Genomic DNA, 19,143 nt, shown 5'->3' on the forward strand with positions numbered 1-19,143 from the left:
ATAATAAGCTTCGTATAAAATTCTACCATCTATAGTCATTGAGAGGATATATCAGACCTTGAGTTGCTGAAGGAAAGGCTATATTCAAGGCCGGTAGTAAAATTTAGGTAGATTCGTTAATGAATATCGAGTTAATCGCTGTATCGCGGATAATACAAAATACAGACAAAAGATGAGGAGTTTGGAAAAATTGACGGTGCTAATAAAAAATTAAATTGAATAGGTTAAGGTTTCGCGATGAGTGAAGATCCTGGGAAGGGCTTTCTCTTCCTACGCAGCGAAGGAAACGAGAAGAAACATGTTCCTGATTTAGATGTGTACGATCAGTATTCAAACGAAAGATTCTATTTCCGTTACAACTAGAGCTTTTTCCTTAGAACAAATTTAATTTTTAAAGAACCTTATGGTCATCTGTCTTGGAAATTTCGGATATTGAAGAAACAGTCCATTCGTGTAGTATATGTATTCGTTGTAATAATTATCGATAAACAAATCTTAAAACTTGGAACCCTCTATGGAGCCTTTCAGCTCATCCCCGAACCGGCTAAAGAGTTCCGGAAGAGTGGAGCAGCCGAGTATCGACTCTGCCTCAGAAATTCCGACGGGCGCAAATTGCTGGTGTATTCAACCCCCGGAACAACTTCTTCCTCGTGCTGCTTGGCAGGTCGCGGTATTAGCACCGGATGAATGGAATCCCGGTGTTTCTGATCCGGTTTTATCCGAGGCAGCGATTTGGTCAAGTAGTCCGCCGGTGGAAGTGGAGGTGGAGCAGGGGCTTCGCTTTTCTGTGTCTGCAGCTTTGGACGGGGAACGTAGCCCGGTTCGGATTTCACCGTTTGTGAAATTTCGGACCTCCTCAGGGCAGGTTTCATCTGCGTCGGTGGAGGAACGGCAACAGGTTTCGGCTGTACCGGAGGCGGAAGATTTCGTTGTTCCTGGCCGTACTGTTCGTAATACTGATGACGAGAGAGCAATGGTGGAGCCTGACTGTACCGGCTTGGCTGCTGACTGTTGCGACTTCCTGGACGATCTTGTGGATAGTCGTCGAAGTCTGGATGGTACCGCTGTTGGTAACGGTTCTCTGAAATCCGATCTCCACCGCGGTTGCTGTAGCGCTGGGATTCAGGCGATTCCCGGGTTTGCTGTTGTAGCCGCGATTGGCGGGATATTATGTAGTTTCTTTCATGTTGCCTTTGTAGTTGTTCTTGATGATATGGATCATCCCTGTTGTTGTGACGCATTTCGGCAAAATCATTGTATGAGCTTCTCCTATCTGAACTGTCATCACTTCGTTCGTTGTAAATTACTGCTACACGACCGTTTCTGGTACTCAACTGTTTCTCCTCTACATCTTCGGGGTGATCGGACGTTACACTTGCTGCAAAGTTTCGATTTACTGGGACTTGATGATTGACTATGGGTTCCATTGTTCGGCTGAATGCGAAATATGATTTCATTCGCATGAGGTCTGAGTTGATCTCTGCAAGCGACCTTTTGTACGTATTCGGCATATGCCACAGCACAATTATTTGAATTATAACACTGAGAACAATCAGAGCGATGTAGTGTCCTTGTATGATGCCAGTGAAGTTCGGCAAAAGTTCAAGAGAGTCTGGATCTTTTCCAAGCAATCGACTATCTGTAATTACAAAATACTGCATCAACGCTATCCCAATTATTTCCAGTATAGTTCCAATAGCTAGGAATGATTCGTTGAAGTTCAATGGCGAAAGTTCCAGGATGTTGATTGCAGGTATGGCCAGAGATGCTCCAATAAAAGTATAAAAAATAATGTACGCAGCTCCCATCTCCAAATTTTGGAATCCTGCAGAGTAGAAAGCAACTGCCAATATAAGTCCAATGGTATGGAGCATGGACATGGCAACGAAAGTTATTTTTGGACTCATAAACAGCATACATATCAACCCAATAAGAGAACCTAATGCCATGAACCAATAAGTAGAATAAGCTGAGTCCAAGTCTTCGAACATCGCCATCACATATCCGTTGCTAAACATAATCAACACAAAGTAGAAAGCGATAAACCCTTGGAGTTTGGTGAATATCATACAGACAACCCATAACACATGGTAGTTGCTTCCTGTATTTGTAGGATTAATAACGATTTGTTCAGATGAAGAATTCCACTGTTTCGGAAAACCTCCATTCGTAGTTGGGGTAACAGTACTCGTAAAGTTATTAAACAAATTGCGCCGTTCCGATCTGCTCATCAATTTTCCACTTTCGTGGGCAATGTCCGTGTCGAAATCCAGCGGTTTCTTGTAATCGACAATACTCTCCCGCTGCAGCATCTCGTTGACGGCCACCAACAGTATCGAAAAGACAGCCGTAGCCATCATACAGATGGCCAAATTGGTATGCAGCGTTTCCAAAATCTCCGCATCGTGTTGCCAGTTTTGTACGTCACTTAGCAGTATGGTTGCCGTACTGGCAATTCCTACGATGAACCAAAATGTGCACAAGCCCATGTATAAGGCCCGCCATTTACCGGGAGCCCGAATGTGAACATAGCTTACCCCGGGAATCAACGTCAAGCCCAGACCGCAGGCGGAAAGATAGATGGCCGGAATCACATCTGTAAGTTAGAGAAATGAGAGAGAGTTACAAATTTTGAAATTGAACTACCATCATGACGATGGCAAGGATCTAATGTGATCGCATAAGGAGAAACTAACACAATTACACTAAAACACTGTAGTTATGTAGTCTATAACGAAGGGGGTAGGTATCCCCAAAATCATCATTTAATGTGTAGGGGAGAATGGGGATACGTGATCCCCTTTTCTTATTTTTCGCATATCTTTTTGTGAAAATTTAGCAACTAACCGTTTTTTGCATTTTCTGACAGCTTGTAAATTCAAGTTTATATGCTCCAAAAGTTGAAACGGTAGATGCATTCGTAGATGAACTAGAAGCATTTTCGTGGAAGTAAAAAAAATTGCGATATTTTTGAAGTAAAGGGAGACTTTATCCATTATTGAAGGATACTTGATCCTTCAATCCGGGGGCCCAAGTCCTTGAAAAAAATTATACAAAAATTACAAAAAGAGTGTAAATTGATTATTTTGGTCATGTTTTTTAATATCTCACAATTTATAAATGTCAGATGAAGAAAATTCATTGTGTCATTGCATACTTTAAGGTGCTTTTTCTGAATTTAAGAGAGAATCATCTTTCTCAGCCCTTTTTGCCAGACAATTATTGTAAAAATATCAGTTATTGGATAAATAATCGTTATCTTGTAATCAGCAATGATCACGATCTATTTAGAAGAATAAAATACCTTTTCGAACTTTAGGGATCAATTGAACCCATAATGAACATTTTAGAAAACTTTATCTGAAAAATGTTGAGAGTTTATCATTGTTTCAAAAATATGGTATTATGAAGTTATATTACACTCCAACGATTTATGTTTTGGAATATATCATTTTGTTTTTATTGATTCATGTAAGAAACATTTTAGAGTGATGAAAAAATTTTTTCAAGTCGCATTTTGTGAAATTTTTTAAACAAAGTTCAATAGTTCAAAAAAATCTACTGCGCCCAATTGAGAAATACTGGGCTATTGTCAAGCGGAACCTAAAGAAGACCAAAAAACTGCTAAGGACGAGCAGCAGTTCAAGGCAAACTGGCTTTCTGCGGCGAAGAAGGTGGACAAGGTGGCTGTACAAAATCTGATGGCAGGAGTTAAGCGTAAGGCCCGGCAATTCGGATTTGGAAAAGCGGAAGCCTAACTCAATATTTTTCCTGAATTTTATACTAATTAAACTTGAAAAAGAGATTTAATTTGATTTTTCAAATAAACGATTTTACCGATTTACACGCGTTTTCCCTTGACCAAATTTTGACCGTATCACCCTTTATTTTACATTTCTTTTTTTTTATTTTTTTTATTAAATGGTTGATTGAAAAATTCCACTGTAACGTTTTTAATTTGGAAAAAAAAATTATCGCGATCTGCATTATGAATTGTTGATTGGGAAAAAATTAAAGGTTAATGTTTTAAGAACACCAAAAATAAAAATTGAAAAACATAGAAATACTTTTCAAAATATTTCTAAAAATTTTAATAGCTTGACATAGCTTACATAACAAAAGCTGGTAGAAAAATTGCATATTTAGATTGCCCAAATACGTCAAAATTACGTTTAAGATTCATTGCATCTCGGAATCAAAACTTTTTTACACGTGATGTTGAGGATTGAGAAGAACAAGGAAAACAATTTAATTTCAGGCTGAAATTGGTTCCTTGAAGAATATTTCATATCAGCATAACATTTGTAATGACATAAAGTTTTTTTTTTAACCAAAATGTTAAGTAATAAAGTACAGAATATTAGATTTGAGATTTGTTTTGCTTATTCTGTGGAATGGCAATGCTTGTATGAAAAGATCTTGAAAAAGTGTTTTTTCAACATACAATAAGGTTTATGAACAATCATTAAGCAGATTTTGACTAGTTCCGGTTAAGATCATTTACCCTAACCCGTAAAAGTTTGTTCTTCACACTTCTAATATTGTGGCTGAATCTCCAAACCAACATCAGCGTCAACAACAGCGACGGCGACATCACTGATGACGTTTCATGTTGACCAGACATATACATTTCAAACATCTTAAAAGTGTCAGAACCAAACAAAAGAAAGGGTTGCCGATTGCCGAAGTGTTTGATGAATTTTTCATCGTCGCTGGTTGGCACGTTGAACAGCTAGAATCCCGAGCCTCAGAATTGCCGACAGACGGAACAGTCGAAGAACAGTGGTGTGGAATCAAGAATGCCTTTATCACGACGAGCCATGGTACTCTCGGTAAAGTTTGTGGAAGAAGAAGTGAATGGATGTCGGATGAAACTTTGAGGATGATCGATGATCGGAGAAAGGCGAAAGTCGGAATTGAGCAGGCATGTACCGGGTCAGCCAAAGCAGCCGCCCGCTTACGATATGCGGAGCTGGAAAAGGCAGTTAAACGAGCTTGGATGATGCAGGGATCACAAGTTGATACCATATATACCGACATGTCAAAGGCTTTTGATGTGATCGACATTAATGCTCTCCTGTCAGTTCTATGTAAAAATGGAATTACCGATACTTGCCTGCAGTTGATTGGTTCATACCTAACAGAGAGAGTACAATTCGTGAAGCTTGGGAATGCGAGATCCAGCGTATTCTCGGTTAATAGTGGTGTACCACAAGGGAGTCACTTGGGACCCCTTCTTTTCATCACTGTTATGAACGATGTTATTCATCTTCCGAGAAAAGGTTATCGTGCTACATTTTGAGGCATTAATTTTCAATCCAAACGCGCTGCAGCACTCAGAGAACCTATGTATCGCGTTTTGTAGAGTCAAGCAATCCTTGGGGTTTCGAACTGGAAGGAACATTTTCAGATCATCTGCGTATATCCAAACATACACGTCACGCAACACTTGGGGGAAAGTGTTGCGTGACGTGTATGTTTTGATATACGCAGATGATCTGAAAATGTTCCTTCCAGTTCGAAACCCCAAGGATTGCTTGACTCTACAAAACGCGATACATAGGTTCTCTGAGTGCTGCAGCGCGTTTGGATTGAAAATTAATGCCTCAAAATGTAGCACGATAACCTTTTCTCGGAAGATGAATAACATCTTGCATGAATATCGTTTCGAAAACAGCAGTATCATTGCTAGAAAATCGTCGGTGAAGGACCTAGGCGTTGAATTAGATGTGGAACTTAGTTTTTCAAAACCTATTGAACAATTCGTTGCCAAAGCAAACTCCATGTACGGTATGGTAAGCAGGATTTGTCACGAGCTGGACAACCCTTACACCATTGTTTCGATTTATGTTGGCCTTATCCGAACTGTAATCGAATACGCCAGTATAGTGTGGCAGCCATACTACAATGTACATAAAAACAGAATAGAACGAGTCCAAAAACGATTTCTGAGATACGCCCTGCGGAACCTTGGTTGGCATGACGAAATGCCGGAATATCGAGCCTTATGTATTGGTAGGATTGGATGCACTGGAAAATCGGAGGAAATCAATCGACGTGCTGTTTTTTAAAGATCTAAACAGTGGAAAATATTTTTCACCGTATTTGTTGTCACAAATCTCACCTAACGAAGGACGTAGCAGTTTGCGCAGCATAAGGCCATTTCAGCTAACAAACCGTATCCAGAACTACGCTCCGAAATGAACCTATTTATAGAATGATGGCGCTCTACAACGCTCATGCTAATGTGATAAAGCTAGAAATGTCCAGAGAACAAATCAAAAATAGATTTAAGTTAGCGTATTCTTAAATATTTAGTTAAAACTAGTAAAGATCAAAGGCTGAAGCCTAGGATCGAATAAATAAATAAATAAAAGTCCCGAAGAAAAGAGACCTGACAGAGTGCGATAACTGGCGAGGCATAACGTTGATCTGTACAACCCTCAAAGTACTCTAAGTGATCCTGAACAGGATCCAGGAGAAAATCAACGCTACACCACTGCTACACTCCGACGGCAACAAGCTGGATTATTGGAGGTTTATGGCCATAGATCGAACAAGAGAAGACTACTGGTATAGTTAACAGGTTTATTAAGACTAACTTTTACTTGAACTGATCGTTTCTTAAATAGCTAAATTTACAGGTAACTATGGTAATTTCAGTTGTTTATTATTTTCCCGATTGCTCAGTTTTCCACCGTTATCTCCAACACTCCTCCTCGATGGAAGTACTGAGGCTGCTTCTCGGAATTGCTTCAGTTTTGTTGCTTGTAGGGGCTTTGTTAACATATCTGCGATCATCTCTCCAGTCGGGCAGTAGGTTGTGTTGATGGTTCCATTTTGCTGCATTTCCCGGACGAAATGATGTTTGGTTTCGATATGCTTGGAGCGACGACCAATACCAGGGGCTATCAGTTGTTTGATGCAGGATTGATTGTCCTCCTTCACGTTCAGCGGTAAGTCCACCTTGACAGCAAAATCACCCAGCAAGCGCAATAGCCAGGCAATTTCTTGGCAACATTCAGCCAAAGCGATGTATTCTGCTTCCGTACTGCTCAAAGTCACACAAGATTGTTTCTTCGAGCACCAAAAAATTGTTCCGCCACCCAATTGGACCAGGAATCCAGATGTTGATTTTCGATCCTTGGAATCACCTGCCCAATCAGCGTCGACGTACACAATCAGCGGTTGAGTTGTTGTTCCCAATAACAACTCGTGATCGATGGTGAAGTGCAAATATCGCAGGATCCGTTTCGCTTCAACCCAATCGGCTTGTGTTGGACAGCTCACTTTCCGCCCAAGAATGGATACACAAACAGCTATGTCTGGGCGGGTGTTGACGGCCACGTAGAGTAAACCACCAATCAGACTGGCGTAGTCACGGTTGTTCGGCAGTTTACTACTCTCCTCCTTGGTTTGCAGATGGCCGGGATCCAACGGTATCTTCGACTGCTTGGCGTTGTCCAAATTGAACCTCTTCAGCAACTTGGAAATGTATCGACTCTGCTTCAGCGCAATACCATCCTCGTGTCTACAAATTTCAATGCCCAAGAAATGTCATAGATCTCCTAATGACGTGACAACAAACGATTTATTCAATTCACTAAGAATTTCAGCATACTCCTCCTCGGACGGACAGGCCACAACGATGTCATCCACATAAATCGCCAGATACGTACCACCACGGAAATAGAGGCAGCTGTCGTTGGTTGATTGTTGAAAATGCATCTTCTTCAAGGCTGCATCGAAGGTTTGGTTCCACACTCTGGCCGATTGTTTCAAACCATACAGACTTCGTCGTAAGCGGCAAACCGTTCCATCTCGATTATTTGGCAGACCAGCAGGGATTCTCATGTAGATAGTTTCGCTCAATTCGCCATTCAAATATGCCGTCTTCACATCGGCATGCTTGAGGATCATTTTTCGCTGAAAGGCAATGGTAAGAAGGATTCGTAATGTTACCTGTTTTACCACCGGAGCGAAAACTTCGTCGTAATCCGTGCCAAATTTCTGTGTAAAGCCTTGGGCAACGAGTCGGGCTTTATATCGTACCACATTTCCGGCCTCGTCTTCTTTCCGCTTGAAAATCCACTTCGAGCCGATAACGTTGACACCAGCTGGCTGATCGACTATATCCCAAGTTTGATGCTGCTGCAATGACTGTAGCTCGTCGTTGATTGCTGCCAACCACAACTCCTTTTCTGGACCATATACTGCTTCGTTGTACGTTCTTGGTTCAGGGATTTGCTTGGAAACCAAATTCGTATATTCGCTGTACCTCACTGGCCTTACTCCTTTCGTGGATCGTTCGGACCTCCGGATTTGGATTGGGGATTGCAGCTCCTCACTGCTGATATAATCGAGGCTGCTATCCAAAGGCTCCTCCTCAATCAATGTAGACTCTGGATCCAACTCAGTTTCGGTCTGCAAAGATTCTGGATTTTCGGTTTCTTTTTCTTGATTCGGTGCCAGTGGAAAGAAATATTCCACTATCTGCGACGGTTGAGCCAACTTTATTCCGGAACCACTGTTCAGGAAACGAGCATCACGACTGACAACGAATTTATCAGTCACAGGATCGATGAACCGATAGGCTTTGTGTTGATCGGAGTAGCCTACCAATATCATTTTCGTTGCTTTCGGTTCCAGTTTGCTTCTGGTTTGATCTGGAACATGGACGAACGCAGGACTTCCAAACAACTGCAAGTGTTCCAGCCTGGGAACCTTCCCAAACCAGACTTCGTACGGCGTTTTCGAAATGGACCTTGTCGGCAGACGGTTTTGTAAATAATTCGCTGTATTTACCGCCTCCGCCCAGTAGCGATATCCCAGCTTCGAATCCAGCAGCAAACAACGAGCCATTTCCACTAGGCTCCGATTTTTTCTCTCGGCTGTCCCATTCTGTTGCGGCGTGTAGGATGTGGTGTACTGCGAGGTAATGCCTTCTTCTTTGTAGAATCGTTGAAGTTCTGATGACTTGTATTCACCTCCCTGGTCAGATCGGATCACCACCGGTTTTCTCCCAAAACGATTTTCAACAGAACGAACGTAGTGCTTAATAACATTTATTGCTTCAGATTTTCTTTGTAGGAAATACACTGCACTATATCTTGAGAAGTCGTCAATCATGGTCATGAAGTATCTCGAACCACCAGAAGAAACCGTGTTCATGGGACCACAGATGTCGGAATGGACCAGATCCAGCACACGATTTGATGATGTTTCAGATTCCTTGGGGAAAGGGAGCCGTGCCATTTTCCCCTCCAAACAGCATTCACAGGATTGATTGGTTGCACAGGAACAGTCAGTAATTTCGATACCATCCGCCAGACTTTCCCTGACCAATCGTCGAATTGCTTCCGGATCACGATGGCCAAGTTTTCTGTGCCACTCGAACATGCACCCTTCAGTATGTGCATTGGCTGCTACTTCCACTCGGGTTTCTTCGAAGTAATATAACCCTTTCGACTTGAACGCAGTTGCCACCAGTTCATTGTTACGCCAAATCAAACACTCACTTCCGGAAAACTCCACTTCGGCACCTTTTTCAGTCAGCTTGCTTACGGACACCAGATTCGATTCTAGACCCGGTACGTACAGGACACCGGATAGGGTGATAATGTTCTTGCCTCCCTCAGCATCGCACAGCACCAATTTACCGGTTCCCTTGGCCTTCACTTCGGACATGTTTCCATCAGCTACTCTCACACTCATGCCAGATTCCGGAACCAATTCGTCGAAAAAATCCAAATTTCCGCACATGTGACTTGTTGCACCCGAATCAACGATCCAGGATTTGGTAGCACATTTCGTTGAATAAGTCACGAACGCAAACTCCTTCTCACGCGCAAAATTTTCTTCAGTTGCGACACGTGCACGTGGTTTGAATTCACGTTTGAATGGTTTCCTTGGCAACTTTTTCGCTTCTTCTTCCTTTTTCACTGCTGGACAATCACGCCTCCTATGTCCTGGTTGGCGACACTGGTAGCATAGCAACGGCTTCGATGTTTGGACACGTAACAAGGACTCACTTCGGTTGCCATGGTTTCCTTCACTCCGTTTGATTGCTTCGTCCAACAATCGAATTTTGACCATTTCGATTGTCAATTCGTTTTCCGGCTTGTTTTCCAAAGCCAGACCCAGATTGTCGTACGACTCCGGCATACTCCGCAGGACCATCAGCATCGAAATTTTGGCAGGGATTTCATACCCGGCCTTGGCGATTCTCTCGAACAAATCTTCCATTTGGTTGAGATGGGCTTCCAGATCTTCACCTTCCTGGTACTGCATGTTGATAACCTTCCGCAACATGGCCAGAACCGACGTAACACTCGAGGTTCGGAACTGTCTCTCCAGGGCGTCCCAGGTTTCGCTCGACGTGTTGCACCTCTGAATAATCCTTCGCTGGCTCGGCCCGACCAACAAAGCAACTGTTGCACGTGCTTTTTGGTCGCCTTGATTCCACGCTTCGGTAACCGGATCCGGGGCTCGACTCCTAACAAACTTCCACAGGTCTTCTCGCACAAGGAGCATCTCCACGTTGAAACTCCAGCTTTCATAGTTGGAACTGTTGAGTTTCTCGATTGAGTACTTGCTTCCATCCATTTCTGGCAAATCCAATTGCGACGAGTTTTTCACCAACACTTCAGAAACGGTTCTTTGTACTTTCTTCACACCTGGGCCCATAACCTATTGGAGGTTTATGGCCATAGATCGAACAAGAGAAGACTACTGGTATAGTTAACAGGTTTATTAAGACTAACTTTTACTTGAACTGATCGTTTCTTAAATAGCTAAATTTACAGGTAACTATGGTAATTTCAGTTGTTTATTATTTTCCCGATTGCTCAGTTTTCCACCGTTATCTCCAACATGGATTCCGATCCGGACGATCATGTGTGGACCACATCACAACGCTACGAATCATACTGGAACAAATCACCAGGACTCTCTTCTGCTGGTGTTCGTTGATTTCGAAAAAGCATTCGATCGACTTAACCATGAAAACATCTGGGCGGCTCTAAGGCGAAGAGACCAGAGAAACTAGTTCATCTCATCGAAGCACAATACGAGGCATTTTCGTGCAAGGTCTTGCACTACCGTGTCTTGTCCGAACCAATCCCGGTAACTGCTGGAGTGAGACAAGGATGTATCTTATCACTGCTACTTTTCCTCATCGTAATGGATAAGATTCTGACTGGATCGATCGAGTTTGCACCAAATCGAGGATTGCCGTGGAATCCTTCAACAATGGAGCAACTGAACGACCTTGACCTGGCTGACGATATTGTTTTTCTTGCCCAAACACAACCAGAAATGCAGAGCAAACTCGACGACCTCACCGAAAGTTCCAAGGCAGCAGGTCTCAAAGTCAATGTCGGAAAGACCAAGTCGATGAAGATTAACACAGCAAATTCCTCCAGTTTCCTGGTAGCTGGGCAACAAGTTGAGAAAGTGGAGTGCTTCCAGTATCTTGGTAGCCAGATAACGCCTGATGGTGGTACCAGGAAAGACATCGAAACCCGGATCAGAAAGGCCCGTTTTGCATTTGCGAGTCTCCGAAACATCTGGCGGTCACGCCAAATCTCTTTACGAACGAAAATCCGAATCTTCAACTCGTTATCTTATTTTGATCGCCGCTGGGATATATTCTTATCTAAGTTTATGGCATTTCGGCAAATTGAAATTCTAGTTAGAGAGCAATTAAGACAGAAATGAAAATTGATAGGTGGAAAGGTCAAAGCTAGAGCGCTTTGGGTAGAAGAAACGAATAGATGTTGAAAAATGTGAGCAGGGCATTGTGTTATCGACAGCTTTACTGCTTGTGTGATTCTTTACCCAGCAACAGCTGGTTGTTTGTAGCAAGTGACGAAGAAGCCACATTGCTACCCACAACCAGCTCAGATGGGTCGAACACATGAGGTTGCGTTCGACCGGGCAAAAAATCATTTTTTGCCCGGTCGAACGCAACCTCATGTGTTCGACCCATCTGAGCTGGTTGTGGGTAGCAATGTGGCTTCTTCGTCACTTGCTACAAACAACCAGCTGTTGCTGGGTAAAGAATCACACAAGCAGTAAAGCTGTCGATAACACAATGCCCTGCTCACATTTTTCAACATCTATTCGTTTCTTCTACCCAAAGCGCTCTAGCTTTGACCTTTCCACCTATCAATTTTCATTTCTGTCTTAATTGCTCTCTAACTAGAATTTCAATTTGCCGAAATGCCATAAACTTAGATAAGAAGAATCTTCAACTCAAACGTCAAATCCGTATTGCTCTACGGGTGCGAAACTTGGTGCACATATGCGGTGACGACGCGAAAACTGCAAGTATTTGTAAACCGCTGCCTGCGGAACATCATCCGCGCTTGGTGGCCTGGCAACTGGATCTCGAATGAGGAACTACATTGCCGGTGTCATCAAAGGCCGCTAGAAATCGAGATTCGGGAACGTAAGTGGAGGTGGACTGGGCACACGCTGCGAAAAGATGAAAACGAGATTTGCAGAGAGGCGCTAGATTGGAATCCAGAAGGGCAACGAAGAAGAGGCAGACCCAGAAACTCGTGGCGGCGAAGCCTAGCCGCTGAAATCCGAACTGTCGACAATAATCTTGACTGGGACCAGGTGAAGACGCTGGCTCCGGATCGTCAACAGTGGAGGTCTTTTACCACGGCCCTATGCACCGGAGGATCGGCGCGGAATCATTAAGTAAGTAAGTAAGTAAGCTGGTTGGCAAGATTGCCAATCATCAGCGCGAAAACCTCGGATTTCAACTGTATTGACAATATATCATTTGGAGGTAGAGTCCTCAGATTCTAAGACAGCATGAAATTTTGGGACACCCTCTTAGTGCGCACCATCGATTCTAGCACGAACATTTGACGGCATATTATTTGAAAAAAAAATGGACTTAAATTCAAAATAGTAGAGAGAACTCTTACTAAGACCCTGTTAAAGGTTAAACCGAATCGTTTAATCTTCCGTTTTCTGCGATCTTGAAGAATCGTTTCCCTGAAAAAAAAGGCTATTCAACTTCCAATGCGAGCGCTGCTGTGGTCTAGCGGATAAGCTTTCGCGAGTCTGGTAACCCAGGCGTACTGGGTTCTCCAAATTCTCCAAAAAATGGCGAATAGCAAAACTATGCTACTATAATTCATAATAAAACATGAGTCTCGGAGTATTTCAAGTAAACTTTTTTTTTCATCACACTTCAATGAGGTTGAATGGACTTCAATACAGTGAGGGCAACACCAAACCAATCATGATTAAATGTTGGGTTAATACTTTCAACACGTGCTTGCTTCTCCTGGTTAGCCCATAGTTGCCTATCAATATCACAATCACTATGGAACAATTGTGAAGTGTAGCCTCTCATATAATTATCACCACACTTGAAAAGTTAAATAAATCTGGGTAAAAACCAGTACTATAAGGATCTGAGTCATTTTCAGCTCGCATATCCTCGAAAGAAAAAATTAAGCCACTCAAATCTATTAAAACGAGAACCTGTTAAGCTTGTGAAAATATAGGTTTAATGAAATGAAAACAAAACCACAATTGGAACTTTGAACCAACTTTATAAATTAGCCTACTATGACTATGGTGATAAGTGATTCTGGCGCGAAAAGCTCTCGGTACTTGGATTGGATTAGATTGCTGTGTCAATCTTGAACATCCTCGATCAACAATTACCTATCAATATCACTACTCGCATTAAATCAAACGCTTGCAGCCTAGTATGTTGATATTGTTAAAGCTCTAACACTTCATCAGAACCGCAAACAAAAACAAAAAAACACGCCAGTCTCGATAAGATAACGCACTCAAGAGCAACGAAACGAACAGGATCGATTAAGTGACGTAGCTAACTCAAACCGATCGAAGGCATTGTTCCATGACTAACATCGAATGTTGTTGGGATTCCTATCTACGCAATTAACCGAGTCGATTTTGTTTGACGGGTGTTCGAAATTTAAAAAAACAGTTTTTGTTTAATTCAAGTTTTGTTTATAATTCCAGCAATCAATCTCTCGAGAACGCATAATAGAGGAAGTAGTGATAAATATAAATATAAATTTATATGTACAATTGTACAGATACAGTGAGCGAAATAAGAATAGCACCACTATGTGTTTTGCTTGTTAAATTATCAATGCTTGAAAAATACGAAAATTTTCTTCCACAGTTTCTTCTGAATTGCTTAATGAATAAATCAAGCATAAGTTTACTTTTTTTGGACGTAGCAATTGGCGTTGAGGACCAAAAATGTGAAAAAAGGGTGCGAAATAAGAATAGCACCACTTGAGTTTTTCAACAAAAACAAGATAATTTGTCAAAATTTACTGTGTAAAAGTGAATAATAATGCTTCTACGAATTATTTGAATAGATAACTGCATTTTAAGGAGTTTTCCAGAATTCCAAAGGTTTTCAAAGGTTTATAAAGGGGGTTTTAAGAGATGCTCCTCTAGCGTTAAGGAATTTGATATTTGAGCTGTAATTCTTTATAAAACTACTTACTTTCTTCATAAAAATGACGTGAGATTATGAAACAAACATTCGGGATTAATTTTAAAACAGAAAAAAATAGGTTGGAAATCAAGAACTTTGATTATGAAATTCTTTCAATTTTCGTACGATGTTCTTATGAAACATATAAGAAACGGCATTGTGAAAAAATGATGAACACATTCATTCATAGCATAGGTTTTTTTTTTCATCATCTAACAGTACGAAGCACTCGCCAGTTCATAGTTATTATAGTTTTCCTTCAATGTTAAATGTTATTGTTATCTCCGGAATGGTAAGTTCGATTTGATGTTTTTGGTGTGAACGTTGAATATATTAGTAAACTAAAATACATTATTTGTTTACTTTTCAGCAAGCTGATCGGCAAAAAACGTATGGTCGAAGATTAAGATGCGGCAAAAAAAACTTTGATGTAGCCGTCTGTTGATGTACTGCTGATGGTGACCATGGAAGATTTAATTTTAAACAAATTTGGCAAACAATAAAGTGAATGTTTTCAGCATGAAATATCGAGAATTTGTCTTATTAGAAAGTGATTTACTGTTTCCATAAGAATTTCTTATGAAAAGCAACAACCTCTCATTGAAGTAGGCGTTCATCTTCAGAATTCATTCGCGTCATAAGACAATCTTATGAATTTCATTAATTTTTCTTATGGCGCCACTTCATAAGAGAATCTTATGGCATACATAATAGTATTTTTCTGAGTGTATGTTTAAGAGCCGAAAAATCACTTTCCACTTTAATTAGTTACTTCACACAAGGCTGCAAATCTTGATTTGAATCCTTGTGATCGTTTTCTTGCACTCGCTCACAGATATTCAAAATCATAGTAGCAGGGAAATCAAATCCCTTCGAAAGAAATTGAAGTTTGCTTTGTGTCGAATCCTTCGCCAGGGTTCCCACATGCATAAGAATACACATGTTGACAAAACGCAAGTGTGATTCTGCCTCTCCTCAAATGTCTTACTATTCAGTCTCATTACGTAGAAAAACATATCAGCACCAACATGTGAAAAAGGGTATAAAAGACAAAGTAAACAAAACCTGATTTCAATGGATTCAAATAGCCCAAAATAAGCTCTACTTACCACAAAAACCGTTTTAAGTTTTTCAGTTTTCGTAAGATTTATAATGCAGTTTGAGCAAAGGATCTAAAAAATTTAGAGCCATAAAATGACATTATCCTAAGGTTGCCAGAATTTTTTCCACTCCCATCCGGGCCTAGCAATTCCGGGCATTTTTTCAAAAAAACCTGGCAAAATCCGGGCATGGATTTCAATTTTTCAAATCCAAAAACCGGGCAAAAACCGGGCAAAATTTAGGTGTTATTATACATAAAAGCAAAGAAAAAATGCAAAAAAAATGAAATTAATATTTTATTGATGTAATTGCAGACTTTCAAAAACTTTTTGGAGCACTTAAATATTTAAAGGTTTATAAAAGTAAATCAGCAAAATAATTTGAAACAACCGTTGAAAATTTCCATACTGTTAATCGATTTTGCTAAAACTTACTCAAAATCTTTGATTTTTTTTTTTTGGTTTCTTTGTGAAAATTGTGAAAAAATCCGGGCAATATCCGGACTTTTTTCACGATATCCGGGCAACCGGGCCGGGCCGGACTTTCTCGAAATTTTGCATCAAATATCCGGGCAAACCCGGATAAAACCGGGCAATCTGGCAAGCTTACATTATCCTCACACAGATTGTTTTATACACCCTTTACTCTATAACAAAGCAAACGGTCTAGATGAAAAACATTAAAAGGGGAAGAATGCGGAAAGCTATACACTCACTCCTATAGCGAGAACCATAAGCCTTTGTCAAAAAATAGGGGAAATTTTATCTCCATCTCGCTCACACATATGAGACATACAGTATAAAGCAAAGGGTGTATAAAACATTTAGACGAATTTCATACTCCAGCAGCCGAATTCCGGGCAAAAAATATCGTGAAAGAGAAGAAATTATTGAAGACATTTTTTAAATTTTCTTATCTTGAAATTCCGGTGAATTTAAAGAAGACATTTTTTGACGTTTAAAAAAGAAAATATGATTTTCAATCTCTTCGTATTTTTTTCGTTGCGAAATTGTCTTAGATTGACATTCCGGTAAATTCAAAGAAGACATTTGCACGACACTATGCAAAAAAGAAGTGTTGTAAACGCCAAGAAAAAATCGAACTACTTCGGCATCGTCGTTATTTGAGAGATATTAGTAATCCATTTGATATTTCGGATGGAAATTTCGAAAAACTCTTTCGAATGCCAAAATGTTTGGCTGAGAATTTTATTAACTTATTGGATCAACCATTGAACGTTATTCCATTGAGAAATGAAAGAACCACAACAATTCCGGTACATTTACAAGTTCTAAAACATTGCGATATCTTGGCTCAGGTAATCGATTAAACCTAATTAATCTAAATCAATAAGTATGACACTTTTGAATGTACAACTATAACATATTTCAGGTTCCCATCAAGTGACAGTCGGACAAGACAACTTACTGGTAGTTTCACAACCGACATGTCATCGTATTCTAGCAATATTTAATATTGCTGTTATAAATAGTTTGCAGTATTTAAAATACAATTTTAATCAAATTACCATGCTCAATATCGGGAAACAAACTAACATGGGAGAAAGACGGTGCCAACAACAAGTCATTTTGAAAAGTCTCATACCGACAACAGGCGCCAAAGACGTCTAGCTGTGAATAGGTGAATTATACTTTTTCTTCTCTTACATTTGTTTTTTTTTTCGTTCTCTTTACTTTTTCGGAATCAGCCTAGAAGAAAGATATTTTTATTAAGAGAACGACAATTTTAGAATTTCTTTTCTAGAAGAGATTTTTCGTGATTTTCTTCAAGTACCGGAAATCGGCTGCAGCTAGGGTCTATAAACAATTGCGAGCTATTTTTTCATGATAACACCGTCGAATCGATAAAAACATATTTAGAATGATCCTACGCACCGTTTTGACCATATAGACTTGCAAGATTCCTCGTGAAATTAAATTAGCGATTTGAAAAAGATTGCAAAATTTTCAAACGCGTTTTTCTCGAAACGTCATAAATGAACATAGACCCTTTTCACGTGTTGGTGCTGATATAGTACTATTAAAAATGTTAATGTTCTTTAAGCGGGGGGGTAGGGTCTAACGGGTATAAAAAAACACCATTTTCACGATTTTTTTCTAGAGCTATCGTTCAAACAAATGTATTCAAATTTTTTGCATTATAAAAAGCATTGTTAAAAGGACATTAACCCTCATCCGCATTAGATTTCATTACCCTAATCAGCACTAGGAGTGTCAATTTGACACTCCAAGCTAAAATCGTCATAACTCTTTTTATATATAACCGATTACAATGAAACTTATATCACTAGAAACCTTGTAATGTTAGTAAAATATGTTTCGAACATTATATACAGCTAAAGTTACAAGTTTTCTCGTTATTCAGCATGAAAGAAAAAAAATCCGAAAAAACATGCCTTACGAAAACTGCTGTAGTTCATATGTTTCACGTCAGAAAAAATATTTGTCTTATGCATATGAAAGCTGAAATTAATGCGTATATTATGAAGACAAGAAATATTTTTTTAAATTTTTTTTAATGAAATGGTCACAAAAAGTTCAAAAAAGTGGTCTAAAAAACCTACTTTTCATTCGATTGCTAGTAAATACTGTTTGAGCGATGGTAGAGTTTTGAAAAAAATATGACTACAAAATCTATTAAAATTCCAACATTTTGCTGTCTTCAGATTTTTTATGCAACAAAAATTGAGTTTACTGGAATTTTTCAAAGTTCACTACTTTGCGCGAATTTTTTACAAATTGAAATTTCATCTGTTTTTTGTGGTCCACTGTCAGGTTGTACCCGGATTATCAGTGCTTTTACTTTGTTTGGACCAATCAAGAGTATATTCATTGGAAAGCACATTTAATCTACATTCTAGTGAAGTGCTACAATTCACGCTGTGAGATTTCACAAAAATATGAAAATTATAAACGTAAAATCATTCCTGAATTTCTAGAACTACAAGCAGCGGTCCAGCAAAACGTGTTTGTTTGCTCTCCGAGTAGGAACGGTGGGTGGTTATTCGGGCAGAGAGCGAAACCGAGAGACGAAATAACGATGCGTGTCGTGCATTTCTTGGTCTGTCGGCTTCGCTCTCTGCCCGAATAACCACCCACCGTACCTACTCGGAGAGCAAACAATTTATATCAATAGAAACCTTGTAAAGCAGCATATTTTACTGACATTACAAGGTTTCTATTGATATAAATTTCATATGAAGTTCATAATAATTCAAACGAATTAAATAGATTTTACTTTTGGAGTGTCAAAATGACACTCTAAGTCGGAAAAGGGAGTTTTTTTGTCCAGGCTTCCAGGCTTCGTCCATAAATAAAGTAAAGATGCAATATTAAAGAACTTTTGAATTCATTTAGGGTCCCCGAACAAATTTTTCTTTTTTGAAGCTTCTGAAAAAAGTTACAAGCATTCAAACTTGCAATAGTGTCAAAATGACACTCTAATGCGGATGAGGGTTAAGTAATTTTTTCGTAGAAAAATATTGAAAAATGGGCCGGTGACGGAGCATTTTC

General features: G+C 39.9%; 1 protein-coding gene across 7 annotated transcripts in view; it reads right to left on the reverse strand.

Annotated features, from left to right (window-relative positions):
• Window positions 1–457: 457 nt before the first annotated feature.
• The window catches only part of LOC129756682 (uncharacterized), a 28,519-nt gene continuing 9,833 nt past the window's right edge, over window positions 458–19,143 (reverse strand). For all 7 annotated transcript variants that reach the window (XM_055753655.1, XM_055753658.1, XM_055753633.1 and 4 more), the window contains exon 3: window positions 458–2,596. In XM_055753655.1, the coding sequence (XP_055609630.1) occupies window positions 525–2,596 (2,072 nt within the window). In that variant the 3' untranslated portion in view covers window positions 458–524. The remainder of the gene's footprint in view (window positions 2,597–19,143) is intronic.

The sequence above is a fragment of the Uranotaenia lowii genome, chromosome 1 (genome assembly GCF_029784155.1).
Source record: "Uranotaenia lowii strain MFRU-FL chromosome 1, ASM2978415v1, whole genome shotgun sequence".
Classification (NCBI taxonomy): Eukaryota; Metazoa; Arthropoda; class Insecta; order Diptera; family Culicidae; genus Uranotaenia; species Uranotaenia lowii.